Source organism: Triplophysa rosa, linkage group LG4 (assembly GCF_024868665.1).
Source record: "Triplophysa rosa linkage group LG4, Trosa_1v2, whole genome shotgun sequence".
In the NCBI taxonomy this organism is placed as follows: Eukaryota; Metazoa; Chordata; class Actinopteri; order Cypriniformes; family Nemacheilidae; genus Triplophysa; species Triplophysa rosa.
In genome coordinates, this window is record NC_079893.1 from 26,206,868 (window position 1) to 26,227,953 (window position 21,086).

General features: G+C 38.7%; 1 protein-coding gene across 10 annotated transcripts in view; it reads right to left on the bottom strand.

Moving 5' to 3' along the window:
• LOC130552716 (nuclear factor 1 X-type-like) overlaps nt 1–21,086 on the bottom strand; it is a 73,418-nt gene that overhangs the window by 22,923 nt on the left and 29,409 nt on the right. For 9 of the 10 annotated variants that reach the window (XM_057331217.1, XM_057331216.1, XM_057331221.1 and 6 more), the window contains one exon: nt 19,485–20,016. In XM_057331217.1, the coding sequence (XP_057187200.1) occupies nt 19,485–20,016 (532 nt within the window). Of the gene's footprint in view, nt 1–19,484; nt 20,017–20,676; nt 21,056–21,086 lie in introns of those variants that run through there. The other variant, XM_057331215.1, reaches the window with a different exon arrangement.

Consider the following 21,086-nt stretch of genomic DNA (forward strand, 5'->3'; position numbering starts at 1 on the left):
GGCGTCTAATCCGACTAAACTCGATGGCTTCTTCACCAGTAATAAGACGACTGAATAAGGTGGACTATTGACCTGCACAATTAACATTTTCTTTCCAACCTTTCACTAAACTTCACTTTCTCTCTACACTCACTCTATCTCTCTCCATCTGATTTCATTTATCTGGCAGTTTCAGTCTCAAAGGATGCTGATGGCCTAATAATCCCACTTTCCTGCAATTATCTCTTTTTTCCTCCCTTCTTGTCACCCGTGATGAAGGGGGGAAGTGTGTGGGATGGTTTCTGCACGATTCCGAACAGAAAGTGTGTGACCGAATTCCGGCTTTCTCCATGAGACTGCGCAGATGTCGGTACCGGCGCAAAAATACTGAACCTTGAAAAGAACAGGGAATGGAAAAGGAGGGAAAACCCGGCATCTCAGCCACAGGGTATGTGCGCTTGCTGCCAGTGAAGCGAACACCACCCAACTAAAACAGAAAAGTAAATCACTAAGCAAATGTTTAGCCGTCTGAGCTGCATCTGGCGTCGTGAGCAGAGGGTCTGACCGCTGCTGGTACAAGCTAAAAAGAAATCAAATCTTATACGGTGTGCATTAGATCCAATAAAGGACTACAACAAACCCCCGGTAGCATTCAATGGGATAGTTAAACATTAATGCTTTTATAATAAAAAAAATAACTGGAACTCACAATAGTGAGTAAATAATGATAAAATGTTACCACTATTATATTAAAGCCATCAGTGCTTCAGAAAACCCCAGACTAAACTGCATCCGTTCAGAAATCCAAAACGCTGATGAAACGGTAATGTAAAGTCACTTTAGATTTAGGTTAAGGATGTTAAAGAATGTGCTTTGGCTTGTGTTTAGATTTCCTGCAAGCATTTATCATTTTCTCATTAGCTTTGAGTTGAAGTAATTACATTCAACAAGTTAATTACTCACATCAGCATCTCTGCTGAATGCAAGGACAGTAAGTAGAACAAAGTGACCCTACGTTCTGCGATCTCGAAACCTTCTTTGGTTCTCCAATCAGAGCAGCTGGGACCCATTAACACAGTTATAACAACTCCGTTTCTACTGCACATTTTTCTCTATGCCTCCCTCCCTTCTTTCCTTTGCCTCACTAATGTTTCAAGACTCCCTGGGTAGCTACACCAGTGCATGATGGGATGGCTGGGACAGGCAAAAGCGCACAGATATTCACCCAGAATGAAAGGATTGATATGGAATGGGAGGTCGAATCATTTGATGTTTGCTGATAAACAACTAGACTTTTATTTTTTGCATGGTGGACAATAAAGACAATTCCATAGACTTTCATTAAAGGAGGGACTTCAATGAAAACAGAGAGGGTACCGTACTTTTTTTACTTGGGCCAGAAGCAAACAGATACAATAACAACAACAAAGAACATTTCTTCAGAAAATGTAGCTTAAAAATCATTTCTATTCAGAGTTTTGTTCATCAGAATATGGAAGGAAGTCAACGTTTTCTAGCACAAACACAGACATGATGACAGTCAGTGTATTTCGGGGAACCATGGACGGTCAGTTGTCGCTTAATACATTAAAGCTTGTAGCCGTTGATCTCCTGTAGGTTTAGCTATAAAATACAGTAAAACCCGGCAGCCCCTAACACACTACTAAATAGAAAACACATACTTTGAGTGGAAGTGAGATTACAAAAAGCATACCCAAATGTCTGTCAGCATTAAGAGTTTTGGAAAAGATAAATATATGGATAGAATTATACAAATATTCCTTAATCACTGTACAAAGTCATGCACATGTAGGCACACAAATCTTCTAAGACCAGTGAGGCAGTCAGGGACAGTATGGGATATGAGAGGGTTATATGAGTGTTATGTAACATAATGTAACATTTGATCAGCTGCTAGGATGAATAGTGCAATTGTTGTGTTTGTAGATAAGCCACAGTATCTACAATAGAACACAGTCAGCTTGTTAATCTTATTAAGAAAACCTCTTAAGGTTCCCAATCCCCTTAACCGAAATATGGTACATATGAGGTTCTCACTCTAACTGTAACTGATAAACAGATACTACTCCTTTCAACTCCATTGTTATAGCACATCTGTCTAGTTGGTTTAATCTACAAGTTCAATTCAGCAGTGAGATGGTAAATTATAAGACAACTACTGGATGTATCAGGGATCTAAAGATCGATAGCGTGGAAGTCCCGGTTTCAGTGGACCAATGAACCTTTCAAAACAAAAAACACACTTTGGCTGATTGGTTAGGAATTAAAAGCCCCTTCCAAGTTTCTGAAAGGGAGAGAGAGATTTCCCAAGTAAACGTGTTCACTGCTTATCATTAGTGGATGGACCTTAATGAGGTCTTTGAAATTTGGGAAGAGCTCTTAAATATGCTTGCGATTATTCACGGATCGTGTTGAAGGCAAAGCGATTATATAATGGTCCACGGCCAATGCATGTCCAATGTTTGGACCGCCGGAATGTCATTTGTCTTCAGCTGAGCTACCCACAGCATTGCAGAGCTGGAAAAACGGAAGAGCACCTGGAATGAGCTTCCTGTTGACTTCTGAAATATTAACAAGGACATTCTGTGGAACGATTACTCGGGAGTTTGCAGAGCATCAACACAAAGTGTACTGCTGATGAATTGCATTGTATAATAATAACAACTAAGGTTAAAAGAGGAAGAGGCATCCATATATTTTTGTCCAGGCTACCCAAAATGTTAAGATTTTTTATTTGGGCATGTAAAAGCAAAAATAAAACTTGATGTAAAGTATAATATAAGTTTTAAATTGGTTTATTTTACTATGTATTGCTAAAAGAGAGAAACTACAGTCTTGTATGCAAAAGTTTTTGTATAAAATCTCTCACCCTGTCTCATAATATTTTGGGGCAGTAATAGAGCTTCTATTGTTTGAGACGAGAGGAAGCAGGAACTGTATCCTCAATGACCTTAATGTAACATGCGTGTGTGTGTGTGTGCGTGTGTGTGTAAAGAGAGAAAGAGAAGGGTCTGTGCTGACAGCACCCCATAATGCACTTCCTCTAGACTCTTTGATTCCCCATCACACACACAAATATTACACACACTCCTGATCTTATAGCTGTGTTTGATTGTGTTCCTTTAATAGGCTGGTCACGCTTGCTTACTGCATCTTGAAAAGAACTTCAATGTGGGTTCTGCCTCTTAGTGCGGCTGACATGCTTTAATAACACTTTCTCTTCATTGAAAGTGACATAAGAGCTCTCTCTCCTCTCTCTCTTCTTCTCTTTCTTGCTCCTTAACTAAAAGTAGTGACACTACAAACTTTCAATGCAACACTGACTGTTTTTTAAATGTCAGTAACTGACATTTTCAAACAAGTATATATTATATTGCTAATTTCGTCAGATTGTATTTCACATACTTACATAGTTAAGCTGAGGTAATAATCAGAACTAAAAAGTCCACAGTTTAGTTTTTACAATATTACCTTAAATGCTACATTTGAATGTAGTTTAAAACTAGCAGTTTGACTGTAGCTAAACTACTTCATATTCTGAGTAGCTTTTAGCCTGATAAGATACGGTTTCAAAGTAGCTTCCCCAACTACAGTAGTACAGACAGTGAGGTGAAGGTTTTAGTTCCCATCCCGGAGCGAGTGTGTGAGGTAAAGAAATATAGGAGGATGAGAACAGACAGTTCTTTGGCACTCATGTATCTAATGTCCACTCTAGCCAAATCACTCTCTCTCTGTATACTTCAAGGTATATTATTACAGTGTGAGTAGACAAATGAAAACATTTGTCTGCCAACAGCAGAACCACAGAACTCTCTCAACACGTCCAAATCTCGCACTCCTTCATTTCCTTTCATGTTTCATCTTTGACAAACACACACTTACAATGCAGGAGACAGACGTCTCGTGACCCTGCAGACATCCCCCCTGCAGGTGGCAGTATAGCTTGTAAAGCATCAGCATGTGACTGACACTGACACAGCGAGTTTTGAATTAAACATTTTTAATAGTCTCGCATGTAAATAACACAAAGGTGTGAGTTATGAAACAAATTTTGGTGTGAGTTATGAAACAAATTTTGACATTTCAAAACAGAACAATTCAAGGTTGTGTAAAGAAGCACTTTAGTTAACCTTGTGTTCTGTGCCTGCATGGTTCGGGTTGGAAAACGGTCCTGGGATTGAGCATTTGTGTGCGAGGTCAAAAGGTTAGAGGCTGCTTAGGCCCTTAATGGGGGATTTAGTTGCAACCCAAATCTAAATCAATCAGAGATCAACCTAAATAATGTCTTAACACAGTTAAGCAAGACCATATCGTAACACACACACATGCACACCACTTGGCGTGACTGTAGTAGATTCATTTGGGTGGATTGAGCGGATCTACAGAAAAACGAACACTGATTTTAAACACACGGCTTGAATCTAGTGCCAAACCACTGATAGTAAGCTGAGAGAGGAATCTGGTCTATTGGTGGTTCTATACATAGAGAGAGAGAGAGAGAGAGAGAGAGAGATAAATCTGTTTCCAATCTGATAGTCTTGATAGAGAAATATATTCTTCATCATGCAAACATACAAATGAATCCCTGAATAAAGATTATATAAAGATGAAACAAATAGATAATCTCAAAGAAATAAGAGTTTCGTATGAATGTATCTGAAGAAGAAAGTGAATATTTTGAAATACCAATTAATGATGTTTGTAAGTGATTGGACATTATTTGCATTATTTTGCAAATAAAACTTACACTTGTAAATATACACATACATAAAGGAAGAACAAAATAATTTTACAAAAACTTGGAGGTGGACCCTTTTGATTTGAGACAGTAAAATGTAAAAACCTAGTGAAAGCTCGTCTGAGATGAGTTACCACACATACACACACACACACACACACACAGCTGCCATGCTTAACAACTATTTAAACCTTTGACCTTCAGCTTGTTATTGTTAACACGTAGCATGACCTGTGCACGTGCCGTTATCTTAACCTCTGACCCCCGACATGCCTCAGTAGCCTCCAGGGAAACACTCTTCAAACAAGACCAGGGTGGATTACTTTCACACTGACACAGGGCTTACACCACCATATTACATCATTCAGACAACAAGCAAATCGACAAAAAACGCTGGATTATCAATGGTTCGCATTTATTTTCTCTACAGATGTCTATTAGTCCTCACCTCTCTGAAAAATTACATTATGCGTGGAACGTACAGTAGCAGCCAAAAGTGATACACTCCGCATGCATATTTGTACAGGTTCGATGAAACCATCAAAATATGAGGTAAATGGTACAAAACACTCAACTTTTGAGGTATCTATTGAACAAAATTATTTGGCAAAAAAGCAAACAACATATCAGGGAATGTGGGTTTTATTCAAATTTACAAAAAATGCATAGAAATTAAAACTTTCTAGAAAAAAAGCATACATTGACTACAATGTGTTATTAAAAATTTTAGCCATTCTCCTTGGCCTTGATTCAGTAAACGTAGTACATCTGTACATTTTTGCCAAGCCTCCTTAAATTCTTCTGAGAGCTGAGCTTCGGTTTTTACTGCAAACACACATATGCAACATGCATACAAACTCTTACTACATCTTTAATAATAAAAGATAAATTTGAATAAAAAGCCAAGTCAAGTTGGACACAACTTTTGACCACTGCTGTATGTTCACTTCGCTTTTACAAAAAACCCATAGTGCTCTTCCTGGTGTCAGTACTTGGGTCTTTTTTGTTAAATGAAAGAAACATCATAATGCATTCTAATTAATAATGGCAAACACTTGTGACCTGAGCTTTCAAAGCAGCATGCATGGCACATGAGCAGAGGATGCTGAGAATCAGTGTGGGCTCATAGGAAGGAAGATAACAGAATGCAACAGCAGGGTGTTTAAGCTCATCTGGAACGGGCCTATAAACTGAGCAGCTGTGAGGGTGAGTGGACAGCTGTGTGACGTCGGCCATACTTGCATCTTGTTTATATTAATTGGTAGGAGGATGATGACATCTACCAATGCCTCTGAATTTGTGAATCTGAACTTGTGAATGTGCTGAGCAGGATTTCAACCGTCCACGACTAAATGAATTATTTAAGAGCCGTTCCGGCACTTTGACATTGTATGAAGTGAAGACAGGTTGACACCGAGGGTTAATGGGGCAGAATAACCATAGACTTTTCTTGCCCACAGGGCACTCATTAAAGTTTGTCATTTCCTGTTTAAAACAACTCAACATAATAGAAAGTGGAAGAAAAGTGTAACTGACATGTGATTTGAATTGTTGCATATAAAAACAACTCCTCTGTGTAATTTTATTTCCTTTTAAGTGTTTAGTTTTGTACTTTTGTACTAAAACTAATCATCACACAAAAAAGTGTAATTGTAAAATTGAAACGGGGAATGAACTTGAGCTCTATGTGCGTATGATGTCACTACAAATGTGAGACTGGTATAGAGGGCTCAGTCCACAGAAAGACATATTGTGTGTGGATCACTGACACTGCCAGTCGTCGGTGACTGCGAAACAACTGACACACATACTAACACTCTGTTTAAAGCCAGTGGACCATCACATCCATGCTTGAGGCCAGTTGTCATTAGTTTTGTCCGTTTAAAGTATGGATCTGTTCTAAAACAAAATGAACTCGGAACTAACACAAAGGCTGTTCAAAACGCTGTTATGTTCTTCAAATCAAAGTTGGAACTTAGTATTGCATGTATCCTTTAAAGAGAAAGCAGGGCCACAATGCATTGCAATCAGCTCAGTGAAAGCATCCTTGCAAGATGGCAAAATACTAAATCTGAACCTCTCTCTCTTTTCTTCCTGTCAGTTGTTTGTTCCAACCTCGCAGTCTCCAGAGAAAAAATGTAAGCTGTGTGTAATATACTGTAGAAACAAACTGGCTGTAGGTTTTGTTTTGCTGTATTTCCTCTCAGATGTCTCCCCCTCCAATGATTTCATTAGACCCCGAGCGTGAGCCTCCGAGAGTGTGAGCAGGTATAAATTACTCTCATCTGGGATGCTAAAACACTATCTTTCTATACTCGAGCGATACCATTCACATGCTCTCTCTCACACACACGAACAGTAAGAATCAATCAGAGACCAAACAAGGAGCCCATGTGGTGCCAGTGGTCCCCTGCTGGTGAATAACCACCTACAGCCAATATACACATGCAGACACACATGAGCGCACACGTGGGTTTAAAAAAAAGTGAAATATAGAGGAAACGGAGAAGAATAGTTTTCTCAGATGTGGAGCTATCTAACGCTCCGGCATGGAAAATCTACATCACCCTGAACCTTCGGATAGAACAGTGCCACACACACAGACCTACACACAAATACACACATATATATATATACACACGTTATTATTACTCGTATCGAATTTTGCGTTATCATAAAAGTATTTCGATCGAGTTTGTTTGTTTGGAGAGAAAGTGTATGAATATTTTTACAAAGCTAAATAATGATGTAATAAAATGTTCTCAAAATTGTGTGAAAAAAATGTCCAAATGTACCAAGTAATCTAGGCAAAGGCTTAAGCAAATCCTCAAATAAAGGATCGTTTTTATTTGTCTGACATTTTGTGCCATTACACATTTCTTGCACCTCGATTTGAGTTACTTCATAGTTTTGGCGGATTCTACTATTATTTTGCAACATACTATTTTCCAAAACAGGCACAAAAGAATTGCTTAATCTTTTTTTCTTTTTTTAACTGAGGTATTGGTGTATCTATGAGCTCTATATAAAAACATCTCAGCTCAAGGTGGTGCTATAGACAAGCCTCTGTACGAAACGCACTCACACACAGGTAAAGCAGACAGAGTGACCACAATTTACTAGTAAACTGTATTAAAACTAAAGTTTCTCTCTTGCTTGTACCTTTATACCTGCTCAAAGACGTGCTGCTTCACAGCGTGCTCTGTGAATACTAAATCGATTGCAAATGTGCCTTCTGACTTTGGCTATAACATTAAGGGCTCATGGAACATTTTCTTGGCAAGGTATGTCGTTTTTTTTTTACCGTTTCCTTCATCTCTCCTTATTTTTTTAAGGCGCTCTCTGCTGTTTTTTTATTCCACAAAATTGTAACGTGCCATTGGGAAGGAAAAGTAGCCCTAGTACAACTTCAAACAAATGTGTGTGTGTGTGATCCGATATACCTGTACAGTTAATAAACCCAAGAGAGAAAAATAAAGAGTAATCCCAGTGTTAGCATATGGCCGACACATGGCTTGATGCACTATGTGTGTACGATATACTGTGTCTAATATATATCAATATAGACCTCTCAGACTGAACATAACGCACGTACTAAAGCACTTTTCATAACACAAATGACTGAGTCAAGAGAGGGGGAGTGGAGAGAGTACAGTACGTGTGTGTGTGTGTGTCTGAGTGTGTAGTTGGTGTGCTTGTGTTGGCAGTGTTTCAGCATTCCACATTCCACTGTGATATTCTGCACTGTGACCTTAGAAAACCCCCCCACACACAGAGCTCTTCTTTGACACTAGAGCTCCTCGCATTCTATATCCCTCCAACTTCTGTATCCACGATTACTCTCTTCAGATCTCAAATCGTCACCTTGACCGCGCATTCTCGCCAACTTCCTTCCACGTCAAGCCGTAACTTGTAAATATTCAGAGGCGTGAGGCGTGTGACGCATGCTGCTCTCGCAGAATTCCACTCAGCTTTGTGTGTGATCGAACACTGGATCAAAGTCTAGCATCTTTGCTGAGTTCTGATAGTGAGGAATATTCAGACTCTTGTGCGGTCCTGCGGTTCACATCGCACACACTCCGGTGACAGCTGCAGTTACACGCACACGGCACTCTCACCCCATCCGAGAACTCTAGAACCAAGTTGAGCTCTAGAAGAATCAAGAGTAATGTTCCAGAACTGTTCTATTCAGAGTATAGTTTTCCAGAACTCTGGCAGTAACGTTCTGTTCATAGTAATGTTTAAGAACTCTCAGAAAAACGTTATGTTTGGAGTAATGTTCCATGTACCAAAACCTTCAGAGTAATGTCCATTTGGAACATTGTTCCAAGACCCTCTGTTCGCTTAAGAGTAATGTTCAGGAACTCTCACAAAAATGCTCCAGAACTCATATAGTAAGCGTTGTATGATCCCGATCTGTGAGTAACTCTCAAGGTGAATTTTGCTAAGGAAGTGTGAACATGCAGTTTATTCGTATGCACTTACTGCATTCTTTTTGCGCCAGAAATGAAACAAATCAGTTAACAGCACAAACGCGCAGGAAAAATCTGTACTGAATATGATTTGTATAATTTTACAAACTTTAACTTGTCATGCATTACAGTTGAGGTTACCAATACAAGATTAAAAAAACATGCCTTATTTTGTATGAGGTGCATTATTTTAAATAAGTTCACTATTAGCTTGCTAAATAAAGTCACACCCACCTCGTAAATTATGTCAACCTTAAATAACCTACTCTCTCACACACACACACACACACACTACTCACACACAGAACACCTTAAGGCGCAGAAATAAGCTCTGCATACACATCAAACCCTGCAGACGCACCTGTGTGATGCACGTCAAACGTCTGTATGTGTGTCAAAGGGGGGGGTGGATAAAGTGCAAAAAATGACAGAAAGAGATTAACAGTGCTGAAGATAAAAAGACAGTTAATCTGAATCTGTACTTAGACACAAACACACACATAGACATGCACAGCATGTGCGCACAAGATTTATTCTTTTGTATTTGCATGTCAGTGTGCGTGTGCGTGTGTGTGTGTGTGTGTGTGTGGGAAGGGTAAACCCTACGGTATGGGGACAAAATGTCCCCACAAAGATGGCAATATCCAAAACCCTTGTCCTTGTGGGGACATTTTTTTGTCCCCATGAGGAAACAATCTTATAAATCATACAGAATTAACTTTTTTTTAAATCTAAAAGAGCAGGAAGTTTTTTGTGATTGTTAGGTTTAGGGGGTGGGTTAGGGGTAGGGAATATAATATACAGTTTGTACAGTATAAAAACCATTGCGTCTATGGAATGTCCCCATAAAACATGGAAACCCAACATGTGTGTGCGTGTGTGTGTGTTCAAACATTTTCACTTGCCTTCAATCAAAGGATCCACACTGGGAACTTGTGTTTGCTTAGCTATCTAATTGAGGACATACTGTACCATAGACTTCTATTGTTTTTAAATAAAGTTTATTATAATGACTACACACCAAACCTGCCCCTTAAAAGAAAACATTTAGTGTTCATAGACTTTTTAGTGTTTTTTGTTTATCGAATTGAACATTTAAAAAAATGTTAGCTAACTCCGGTAAAATAATTATTTTGGTAAAGTTAATGTAATTTTTTTTACCACAATTAAATCCATTCTACAAAAGATGCAAGACAGGAGAAAACAGCATTAGAGATAATATATTGCATATTCATATATAGGGACATTTATTTTACTGCCCATATACAATGAGCAACTTTATTGCCCAACCATAAGTTTGAGCTACTAAAGTAAAGGCATATGTAGCATAATAAAAAAGCAAGAATACATAATGCATCCGCTTTGACATATCCACTATAAAAATCAATAACTTTGACAGTATTATACTGTAATGGTGTGATACAAAACTGTAAAGCGCCCCATGTAAAGTGCCATATTACATATCAGCACTGTTGGAGTGTCTCTCGTCCAATCAGATGCAAGATCTTACTGTTGCACGTGTAATATTTGATGTCCCTTCTTTCAAAACACACGGTCTGAAGAGAGGCCCATGTGGAGAACCTCACCATGCCAATGAAAAGAGCCAGCCAGAACATTTGTGTGTATTCTGCAAAGAAGCCTAACATATGTTCACTGCCAGATGTTGTGTCCTCTATGCTTATGTGTGTGTCTGTGTGTGTTAAAGATAAAATAAGGCTCAAACATTGCTCAGCATCATTTAAAGCTAATGCTAATGCTTTTAATAAAAGTACACACACTATTACACACAGATATAGACTTTTTTTGAAAAGCGAGGACAAAACATATTTTCATGTGTACACTAAGCTAATACTAAGCCAAGTACATGTGCTGTACCCTAAGATTTTTCTAAAACTTTGATTTTAGAGGACTCACTCCTTTATTTAAGCATGAGTTGATTCATTACACAAGTTCACTGTTTAAATATCACTGTGTTCTCTCACACACACGCACATAAAATGTAAAGATTTGTATAATTTTGCAAATCATTTGGAAAGTAAACGGGAGTGTTTGCCTTGCAGCAGATATTTAAATTTGTTTGCAGTTACAGAAAAAACAAACCAAATCCTTGAACTGTGCCATGCAAAATAACTATCTTTGTTTGCACAACGTGCAAATGTGTAAATACTGTATCTCCGACTCTTGGTTGCAAAACGAGAACGATTGCAACAGTGAATAAAAAATGCAGTAAAACATTTCGGAGCGCTGATGAAATCCAGAAGGCTTGTGTAAACGCACGTAAGGTGGCATTAGTTTGGCTCTGAGGCTGAACGTAGCCTACAGATGGATATTTGGTTCATAGCTTGGGGGGTTTTAATGTGACAGAAAGATTGCAAATCATATGCATGTGTCTGAATATTCATGTGAGACGAATGGTGCGGTTCAAAATAGAGTAATGTACAGTCGTTTATTATGGACCTCTCTGTCTCTCTCTCTCTCACACACACACACACACACACACATGTGGGAGGCAGCTCCGGGCAACTAGCCATGCTACATAAATATGCGCAATGCTGAAATCCTTCCTTTCTATATTTATAAATGTATATCTCTCTCCCTCAGAGCTTCTGATGTGGTATGTGACATATTACCGTTATAAAAAATAAAATATGATTTTTATCCCAACACCTGGACAGTGCGCCCATATGAACTGCCGCTGGCCTGATATAATCTTGAATGGTGCCCAGGTAATGTATGGAGGGATATTTAGTTGCCATGGCACCAGCCTAAATCAGAGCCAATGACACCAGCGGTAATAGTCTGTGGAGGCAGAGCATGTGTTTGTGTGGGACTGCTGTCATATTGGCATAGAGATTTGTTAAAATCTCTCTATTACAGACTTCATGGCGGTAATCAGACATGTCAAGATAAATTAACAAAACTATAATTTGATCTGCACTTTCAGAAAAGGTAAAATAGTGTTTAAGTTTGCGGTTAATTTTAAGGCTTTTGTTCTTACGAATCAATCCACTTGGCACTTCTGATCTCATCTTAACTCGGTGTACAAATAAAAGCAAGGAGGAAAATGAACCACCAGTATAAAATAGTACAATGAGGTCACTTAGTCTTGATTAAATGCATTTTAATCTTAAAAATGATGACATCAAATGCTCTATTGAAAAAAGATTGAACTGAGTCTTGTTAAATGGATAGTTCACCCAAAAATAAAGATTCCGTCACCATGTACTCACCCTCAAGTTGTGTGTATTTCTTTATTCTGCTGAACAACAATATATTTGGAAGAATCTGGGAAACCAAACAATTCTGGGGCACCATTGACAGTTTTTATGTATGGCAGTCAGTATCCCAGTACTGTTTCGTTACAAACAGTCTTCCAAATATCTTTTTTTGTGTTTAGCAGAACGATCAAATTTATGGACCACCTTGCGGGTGAGTAAATGATGACAGAATTTTCATTTAAGGGTGTGCTATTCCTTTAAAGATGATGTATGTAATGTTTAAATAGACGATATACTTCTATCCCAGCTTAATATGCCACACCAACTGTACCTAAATCCTTCATCAATGTGGTGGGAAAAATGAGCCAAATCAATTTAGCAATTCTGTTTACTGATGCTAGTGGTGGAGAAATTACATTCTTCACATTTAACGCATGCATACACACTAAGCATCTTTGTCCGGGCTCAGCATCACCCGTACCTCTTGCACGCCTCTATTTTCCCTGCAACCACAAATCTGAAGACCACAGAGACCAACAGGTGCCAAAGGCCTAAACACACTCACACATTGACAAAGATTTCAACACAAACATAAGCACCCTCAAATGTATGCCTGAACATGAATTAATGCAAATACACACTAATTCTTCTATGGGATTGCATAATACGGCATGCACACACAGAGCTAAAAAAACATTCAAAACACGAACAAAAACCGTCTGTATGTTGATGCATATGTATAAGGCCCAGAGCGATCTAATGCAAACACACACACAAAAACACACTTTATATTTGCTTATTAACATACTAATCGTGCGCTATCCCACCATCACTTCATCCGGTTACATACAGGGGCCCTCTGTTTCAGAACAAACACTCACACACTATTTCTCGCACTCTCTCTTTCACTAGTTTATCCTGTTATCTCTGTAAACAAATGACAGACTCTCCTCTGCTCCGACTGAGGGGTACGGGGGGCTGCCTTTCATTGTTTTAGGAGCGGGAAGATGCTCCTGTCTGATGAATGGGGCTTTCTGGAGCTGAGCGACATGAAGCTTTACACACTCTCATTTACAGCCCTATTTATCACACTCTTATTATGAAACACAGCTTTTCCTTTCTTTCCCATCCCCCTTTCCATTTGATGTTTTTTCTCCGGTTTCATCTCTTGTGCTATTCCCTTACACAAAAACGCATGCCAGAATCGATTCGCCGTGTTGCTGTTGTGCTTGTCAAACGTTTACTCTTATCAAACTAAAATGCAAGCATAGCACCTTCTTTTCACATAATTTAAATAATACCAAGAAAGTGTATTTATGACAGTCTGGCCTTTCAATGAAGAAAGTGAAATGAGTTTTGTATCACTTGTCTGTCCCAGAGGATTAGAGTTTAGAGCAATGAGAATACAAGAGAAACTGAGCTAAATACTACATAAATACAGTATCTGTGGAAGAAGCATTTTTTCTGCGCTTTACTAGAAAACTCTCTGAACTGCAAGAAAACCTTTAGTCAGATGTGAAGGAACAGAGAAGGCTTTGCTGATTTCTGTGTGAGACTGGAAACAGAATGAACTAAGTTGCGTGGAAATTTTTATTACGCTCGCATTTTACGAAGAAAACCCAGAACAACAATCTAAAAAAATGTTTTGGTTCCAAAGGCCAAAGAAGCCTTAAGAGGGGTTTGAGCAAATTAAATTAGTAGATTTTTATTAGGTAAAATATCCCTATAGTGAAAATATAATAAAATTAGTACACAAGGTCAATTACTAATTGTTACTAAATTGTTACTGTTAATCCAGTTTCTTTACCATCCATTTCTACTACCGAGACAGACAAAAAAAAATGCATCTTCCTCCAATGTCACACATGAAAAGTTAACGCATGACCTCTCCATGCAAACATGAAAATATGCATGACAAAAAAATGGACTTAATGGTTCAAATGAAAACAGAGTGACATATCAAGACGACGGTGAGGGGCGACGCTGAGGTTGAGCCCCCCGAGAAAGACCGAGAGAATGGGTGAAAAGGAAAGCAAACGAAGAGAAAGAAAGGATCAGAGGGAGAAAGGTTGGCAGCGATGAGTTTCTGGCACCTTCTACATAGAGCTCACCCGTACAGGGTGCCAAAAAATGGCAGACGAGGCTGCCCTCGTTCCCTCGCTGTTCCTCCTTCTCCCTCTCTCTCGCCCCTTGGCTATCTCGATGATCCCTTTCTCCTCTTTCTAAAGAGGTTTTATCTAATGAGCTCCATGAGAATTCAATCTAACAGTGCTAACGCAGAACTTCTCATCGTATAGATTTGAGTTATGGCTCAGCTTTCTGTGCGTTTCACTGTTTACGCATGTGTGTGTGTTGTGAGTAGGCCCGCGGTGTTACTGAGCTCGGCATTGTGTTCTGGTACTCGTAACCGGAGTCGTTGTGAGTGGGCCATGTTACCATCTCTCTGCCTCTCCAGACGAGCACAAACACTTCTTTAAAGTATAAGGTTTGAAAACTTGGGCTGGGTGATATAGTCAAGCTTAAAATAATCAGTGTTTTTAGCCATTTTGATGAAATTCAATGCATATGTAGATTTTTTTCTTCTTCTGGAAAACCAATATTTCAATAGACCTTGAAAACATGCAATGACTTACTAAGCAATAGAATTTTGTTGAAATATCAACAACGTTGATATCTGAGATCTGAGATGCAATCATCTTTGTGTTGGCGCATTAAAAAAAGAAAGGATCATAAAATATCTAATGACACAGTCTTTATGAATACTTAACTACATAAAACCATGTCAAAATCCCTGAAATGCTACTTAATTTAATTCTGCTTGTAAAATTATTCAGAACATACGTGACCCTGGACAACAAAACCAGTCTTATGGGTCAATTTTTCAAAATTGAGATTTTTACATAATCTTAAAGATGAATAAACAAACTTTCTATAGATATATGAGTTGTTAAAAATTGCCTTTGAATTTGTTAATCAGGGGCACTGTGGCAGACCATCTACTCACAAAAATAAAGTTTTTATATATTTAAGGTAGGAAATTTACAAAATATCTTCATGGAACATGATCTTTACTTAATATCCTAATGATTTTTGGCATAAAAGAAAAATCGATAATTTTGACCCACACAATGTGTTTTTGTCTTTTACTAAAAATGTTCCCGTGCTACTTAAGACTGGTTTTGTGATCCAGGGTCACATATAGTGAATATATCGCCCAGCCCTATTGGAGACAGAGAGATTTCATGCTTGGCACTAATACAATTCAACCGGGGGTCCGCGGCGGAACTGCAAGGGGTCTGCTAACTACTGTTTACTCACAGGCAACTTTTTGTTAAAAATGTAACGCATGGGAACAGAAGTATTACAACCAATGCTCTCTTTAAGCTGCGCACGTGAGCGGCCGCACGGACTCATTGAAGCTCTCGGGCATTGTAACCTGCGTGCGGACAAAACCTCCATTCAGGCAGCAGAAGCGATAGAAGAAACGCTACATCTGCATCATAAAAACCGGTAGGGCCTAAATCAAATAAGTACCTATGTCTTTCTTTCAAGACTGTAAGTTTACAATCAGTGTATTCTCTGCCCTTCCGATAAGTTCAGAGTACGCATGAAAGGAGTTGCGTGCATTCTCATCAATTTCTGAACTTCTGTTCAAATTTGTGTAAGCTGTAAAGCATTAATTTAGCAGGCAAATGACACCACTCCGCTTCTGCATTATAAACTCTGACAAAACTATGTTACTTGTTTAAAAAATCAATGAAACGCGCACCATGTACTGATGGTACACGTCAATCAAGTTGCCTCAAAAATAATAGCTCTGTTCACACATTTAGTATAAGGGGGTCCCTGCTCCATGCATCTCTCATCTAAGGGGTCCTTGCCCCGAAAAACGTTGAGGGCCCTTGCAATAGACTAAAGAAAGGCCGACAACTGAGAACAAAAAAAACTGCCTCTCTCCACTCCAGTTTTCACTTGTATTGCTTTATTGTCATGAGAAATGTCTCGATTTGTATTCTGTCTTTAAATTGAACTGTGTCACACAGAATGCATTTGCTCCCTCAGCAGGACTGATATCGGTTTGTTTGTGTCATCGTGTTTAAGTTTTACAGTCTTTCTTTTGTGCTCTTAAAAAGCCCATAAAAGCCTGCGGTCAGTTCAGTTGTGAGATGAGAAAGTATAAACCTGACACCTCAGTTAAAGCCACAGAGTAGCTTACAGATGTATGACGTACACTTTGACAAATAATAAATCAGTGACATTATAATGCATCCAAAAAAGATGCAATTATGACACAACCTTTAAATTGCAGCATGATCACATATTCTTAAAGTCTAAAACCTCAGATGAACTGTATATGAACTGTACTGTCAAAACGAATGTCTACATTTTAAAAGTAGCAGACTGACATTTCATTTAAGGATGACATTTGAACCCAAGAGGTGGATTTTTTCATCCATTTTATCAATCCATTACACTATTGGTGGAAGCCAGGATAAGAGAGAGAATGACAGAGACAATGAATCGATAAGTAGATACTTGGAAGCCAAGAGAGTGATGAGAGAAAGAGAGATGCGTTATGTACACTGGCTCACAGTGAATGATGACTGCAGAAATAATCTATTTAACAGCTATTCCAAATATTTCAATTCCAAGCAAAACACTGCCGCCAGCAAGAGAGTTAGCATTTAAAACAGGTCAAAATCTTGTTTATCATTGTTATAATAATAATAATAACTAAATGATTAGATGAAATTATACAAAATATTAATCCAATTTAATTCATATTAATTCATTAGCCATTTAAATTTTTGTGGCATTGCTTTTCTACAAGTTGCACATTTTTTACAAGTTGTACATTTTAAACACCCATTAATGGTGAAATATGAAATTACCAGTTTGGAGTGTTAAAGCAGATGTACATTTAAAATAAGTTCTCATTATAATGATGTATTAACAGTAGTAAACGCTCTAACAATACTAACATGAAACGGTTCCGGATATAAATGAATATTCGCCGTAGCCAAGACCATTTCCCTCTATTAGGACGACCTTTCTCCATAATCACACAGCTAATAGAAATACATTTACAGTAATACAAACTTCATTCCAGTGTATCTGGATAAGTAGTTTTTTTAACAGATTATTCATTTCACAGTGTTGAAACACTAAAAATTACGCAAATAATTATCATGTCATGTCATACAATGTGGATATCTGGAGTTAAGCTTAGGAAGTTGTTTCAAAGTGAACACAAAAACAAAGAGAATTCCAGTATAAAGTAATTTGTAAACACCTGCTATAAAACCAAAACCTTAATTCTCCAGCATGTCACAGCAGTAACAATAGTCATTTGGTTTGGGTGTTAGATTTCAGGGTTACATGTGTGTTTTCAAAAGGAAGAATGATAGTTTACAATGGGAGACTCAGCTGATGCGTCCCGAGCTCTCATACACACACACACACACACACGTATCTTCCCGCACCAAAGGCGTTGCAATTGTGCCAACTAGAGAAATTACTGTAGCGACTCCCGTAGATGTCAGTCTTTCTCTTCCCTTTTGCCTTCTTATAGACACAAAAGAGGTTGAGGAATACTCAATCTTAGAGCGTGAAAATCAAGGCCACCTTTAATGACGACAAACAAAGAGCTTATACTATGAGTAAACAATCACAAGGACAAAACAGACACAATACAAACAAATACATTAAGAAAACAGCTGTACCACACTATTCAAAACAAAGGCGGAGTTTTTTTCTCTCTCACACAATTAAAAACACAATTTGAGCTTTCAGGCTATTTCAAAGCGAGGCCTACAAACAAGATTAATTCTGGTGTTAGTTTGTAATGCAAGATAGAAAGAAAAAAACTTAATAGTAAACTACCCAAAATGCCCCTAACCAGGGTAAATGCATTGGGATTATGTGCGTCTGGGGTTGAGAAAGGCCCCCTGAGCACTGGCATAGAATACCACGGGCCCAGGGATTCTGTGCGGCTGCCCTGCAGGGTGCCAGCCTTCGCCGAGGCTATTTGGAGCCTGATAAAAGCGGCAGTGCACACTGGAATTAGCCTGATAAGATAAGACTGCAGTACAGAAGCAAACATTCTGAACGGGCAGCGCAATGGCCAACCCTGCTGGGCACGGAGTGTACCTTTGTGTACAGTGACCAAGAGAGTTGAAAGACTTTGTACCAGTTACATCAGAGGAGTCAAAATTAAGTGTTCGGCTCTGCTTTAGTAGTTTACAATTTTCCATTTTTAAGTCAGACAGCTGCCATTTCTTTGATAAAGACTTTTTAAAAATGTCTAAACAAATAGAAATAAAGAATTTACATGTATTTGGATAGTGGATTCATTTTAATGTTATTTATCAAGGTTTTAGTTTATAAATGTATAAATGTATATTTGAGGTGTTATGTCCGGGTACCATTTTTTAGGCTTCTCACCATTTGCACAGATGCACACACACACAATATAGATATATGCAAGCAGTTTAATAATCCATTAACGGTCGTAAAAGATTCATGCATAATTTTTTTAATGATTAGCAAAATTACCATTAAAACTGTCTTAGAAAGCATGTCAGTATTTTATAGATTCCTAGAGATAAATACATTCATATACCCGGGAACTTACGCTTGAAATTAATACTTGAAATGAATATATTTAAACAATTATAGTAAACAAATATATCCAAAAAACATTCATGTTCCATAGTGAATTCAACCCAAAAATTTCCATTCCTTTCCATTGATTTAATTCCATTTCTTAAGCTTTCCATGCATACAAATCACAATTTTAAAATTCTCTGATATTTCCAAATTTTCCACGACCATGGGAACCCTGTTTCGTGAGTTATTTAAGCTCTGGCCACAGAACACAGACGCTCAAAGCTTGTGTTTATATTTGCGCGGGATGTGATCGTTATTATGGGGGTGTCACCTTACTCGGAATTCTGACCCCTCTAAGATAAACACGCACAAGTATCAGTAACTGAGCTCCTGTGTGACCGTGTGCGTAGGAAAGACAAGGAAATAAAGAGAACGTATCCCACTAACCTGGCATGTGGACGAAGTAGGCCAGGTACAGGTCCAGCTCTTTGACGGCCACTCCGATGTGGTGCGGCTGCACGCACAGGGTGTGGTTCGAGCACTGCGGGGATTTGACCAGTCTCTCTCCGTCCGTGCTCTCCAGCGGGCTTCCCTTGAACAGGATCACCATCACCAGGTCCAGACGCCAGACCTTGTCCGCCTGCCGCAGGCAGTCGATGCGACGAATCTTGCCCTTCTGGTCGGGGTTGGAAAGCACGCAGCATGGTGGCTTCTTCCCCGTGATGGTGAGAACGAAGTCTTCGCGGAACTCAGGACGGATGTCCTTGCGCAGTTTGGCCAGCAGCCGCGACGCCCACTTCTGTTTGATCTCGGGCTTCTCGCCCAGGAGTTCGTCTTTGACGGCGCGCTCCTCGTCCTTGGACATGCGCTTCTCGTGCTTTTTAAAGTACTTGCGCTTACGGGCCTGCAGGTTGAACCAGGTGTAGGAGAACGCCCGCACGTGCGGGAGAAGAGCCTCGATGAAGGGATGGAATTCATCCTGTGGAGAAGGAGAGAGGCAGGGGGAGGTGGAAGAGAGAGGAAGCAGAGGAGAGAAGAGGAGGGAAGGGGAGAAGACATTAGAATCTCGGAGCATGAGTATACTGAGAATGCGCTTGGCTCGGCAATGCTGTGAAACGGAAGATGCGTGTGTGCGGGATCACAAATGTGCGCACACACAAATACTCATTATGAGCATTACATACATATAATTACTCCATGATTATTATACAAATAATTTACAAATATTACTTTGACAAGATACATACGTATTATAAAATGATGCATGTAATTTAAAAAAATAAAACGTATAAAAATGAAAAATAAAATAAAATAAAAACTGCATTTCATAAGACCTTAAAAATATATAAAATTATAGTTTTAACTCCACATTTCTTTCTCTCTTTTGTTGATATTTTAAATGGTTCTTTATCAAACCACAGTTCAAAGCAGACAATGATGTTTTTGAGGGACAGACGCAAAAGAGTCCATAACAGCTGCTCACTGCTGCTTGTGCCAAACCGCACAACCAACCCCTGCTACCGCGCATCCTGATCCAAACTACAACCCAACACTGCACGGACACCGAAGCAGCACACCACACACAAACACACAAGACATGCAACAAAAACAAAACAACAAAATAAGCGTTAATAGTTACCATTTTGTACTTTCATCATAAACCGCGCTGGTCGCTGCTGAGTCAAAACAAAAAGTGAAACGTCCTCTTGCACTCAGCTCAACACTACATGCCCTGACTGTTACTGTACAAAACCACAAAATTTCTTAGGGTGTTTTTTTTTGCAAAAAATTACAAATGGCAAGAGAAATAAAAGGGACCGATTTTAAAACTAAGTATTGAAAAACTCCAAATCAAGTAAAAAATAAGGCAGGAGATCAATATTTAATAAAGCAGTGAGAAAAATGAAGCTTAAAAAAAATTGGGGACCATGCCAGTGCAAATACAAACAAGACAACAAAAATAAATTTACATGTAAAAACACGAAAGCGAAAAATGAAACTGATCGTAATCAAAAAGTATTGTACTCACAGTTAGAGGAAAAAACTTAA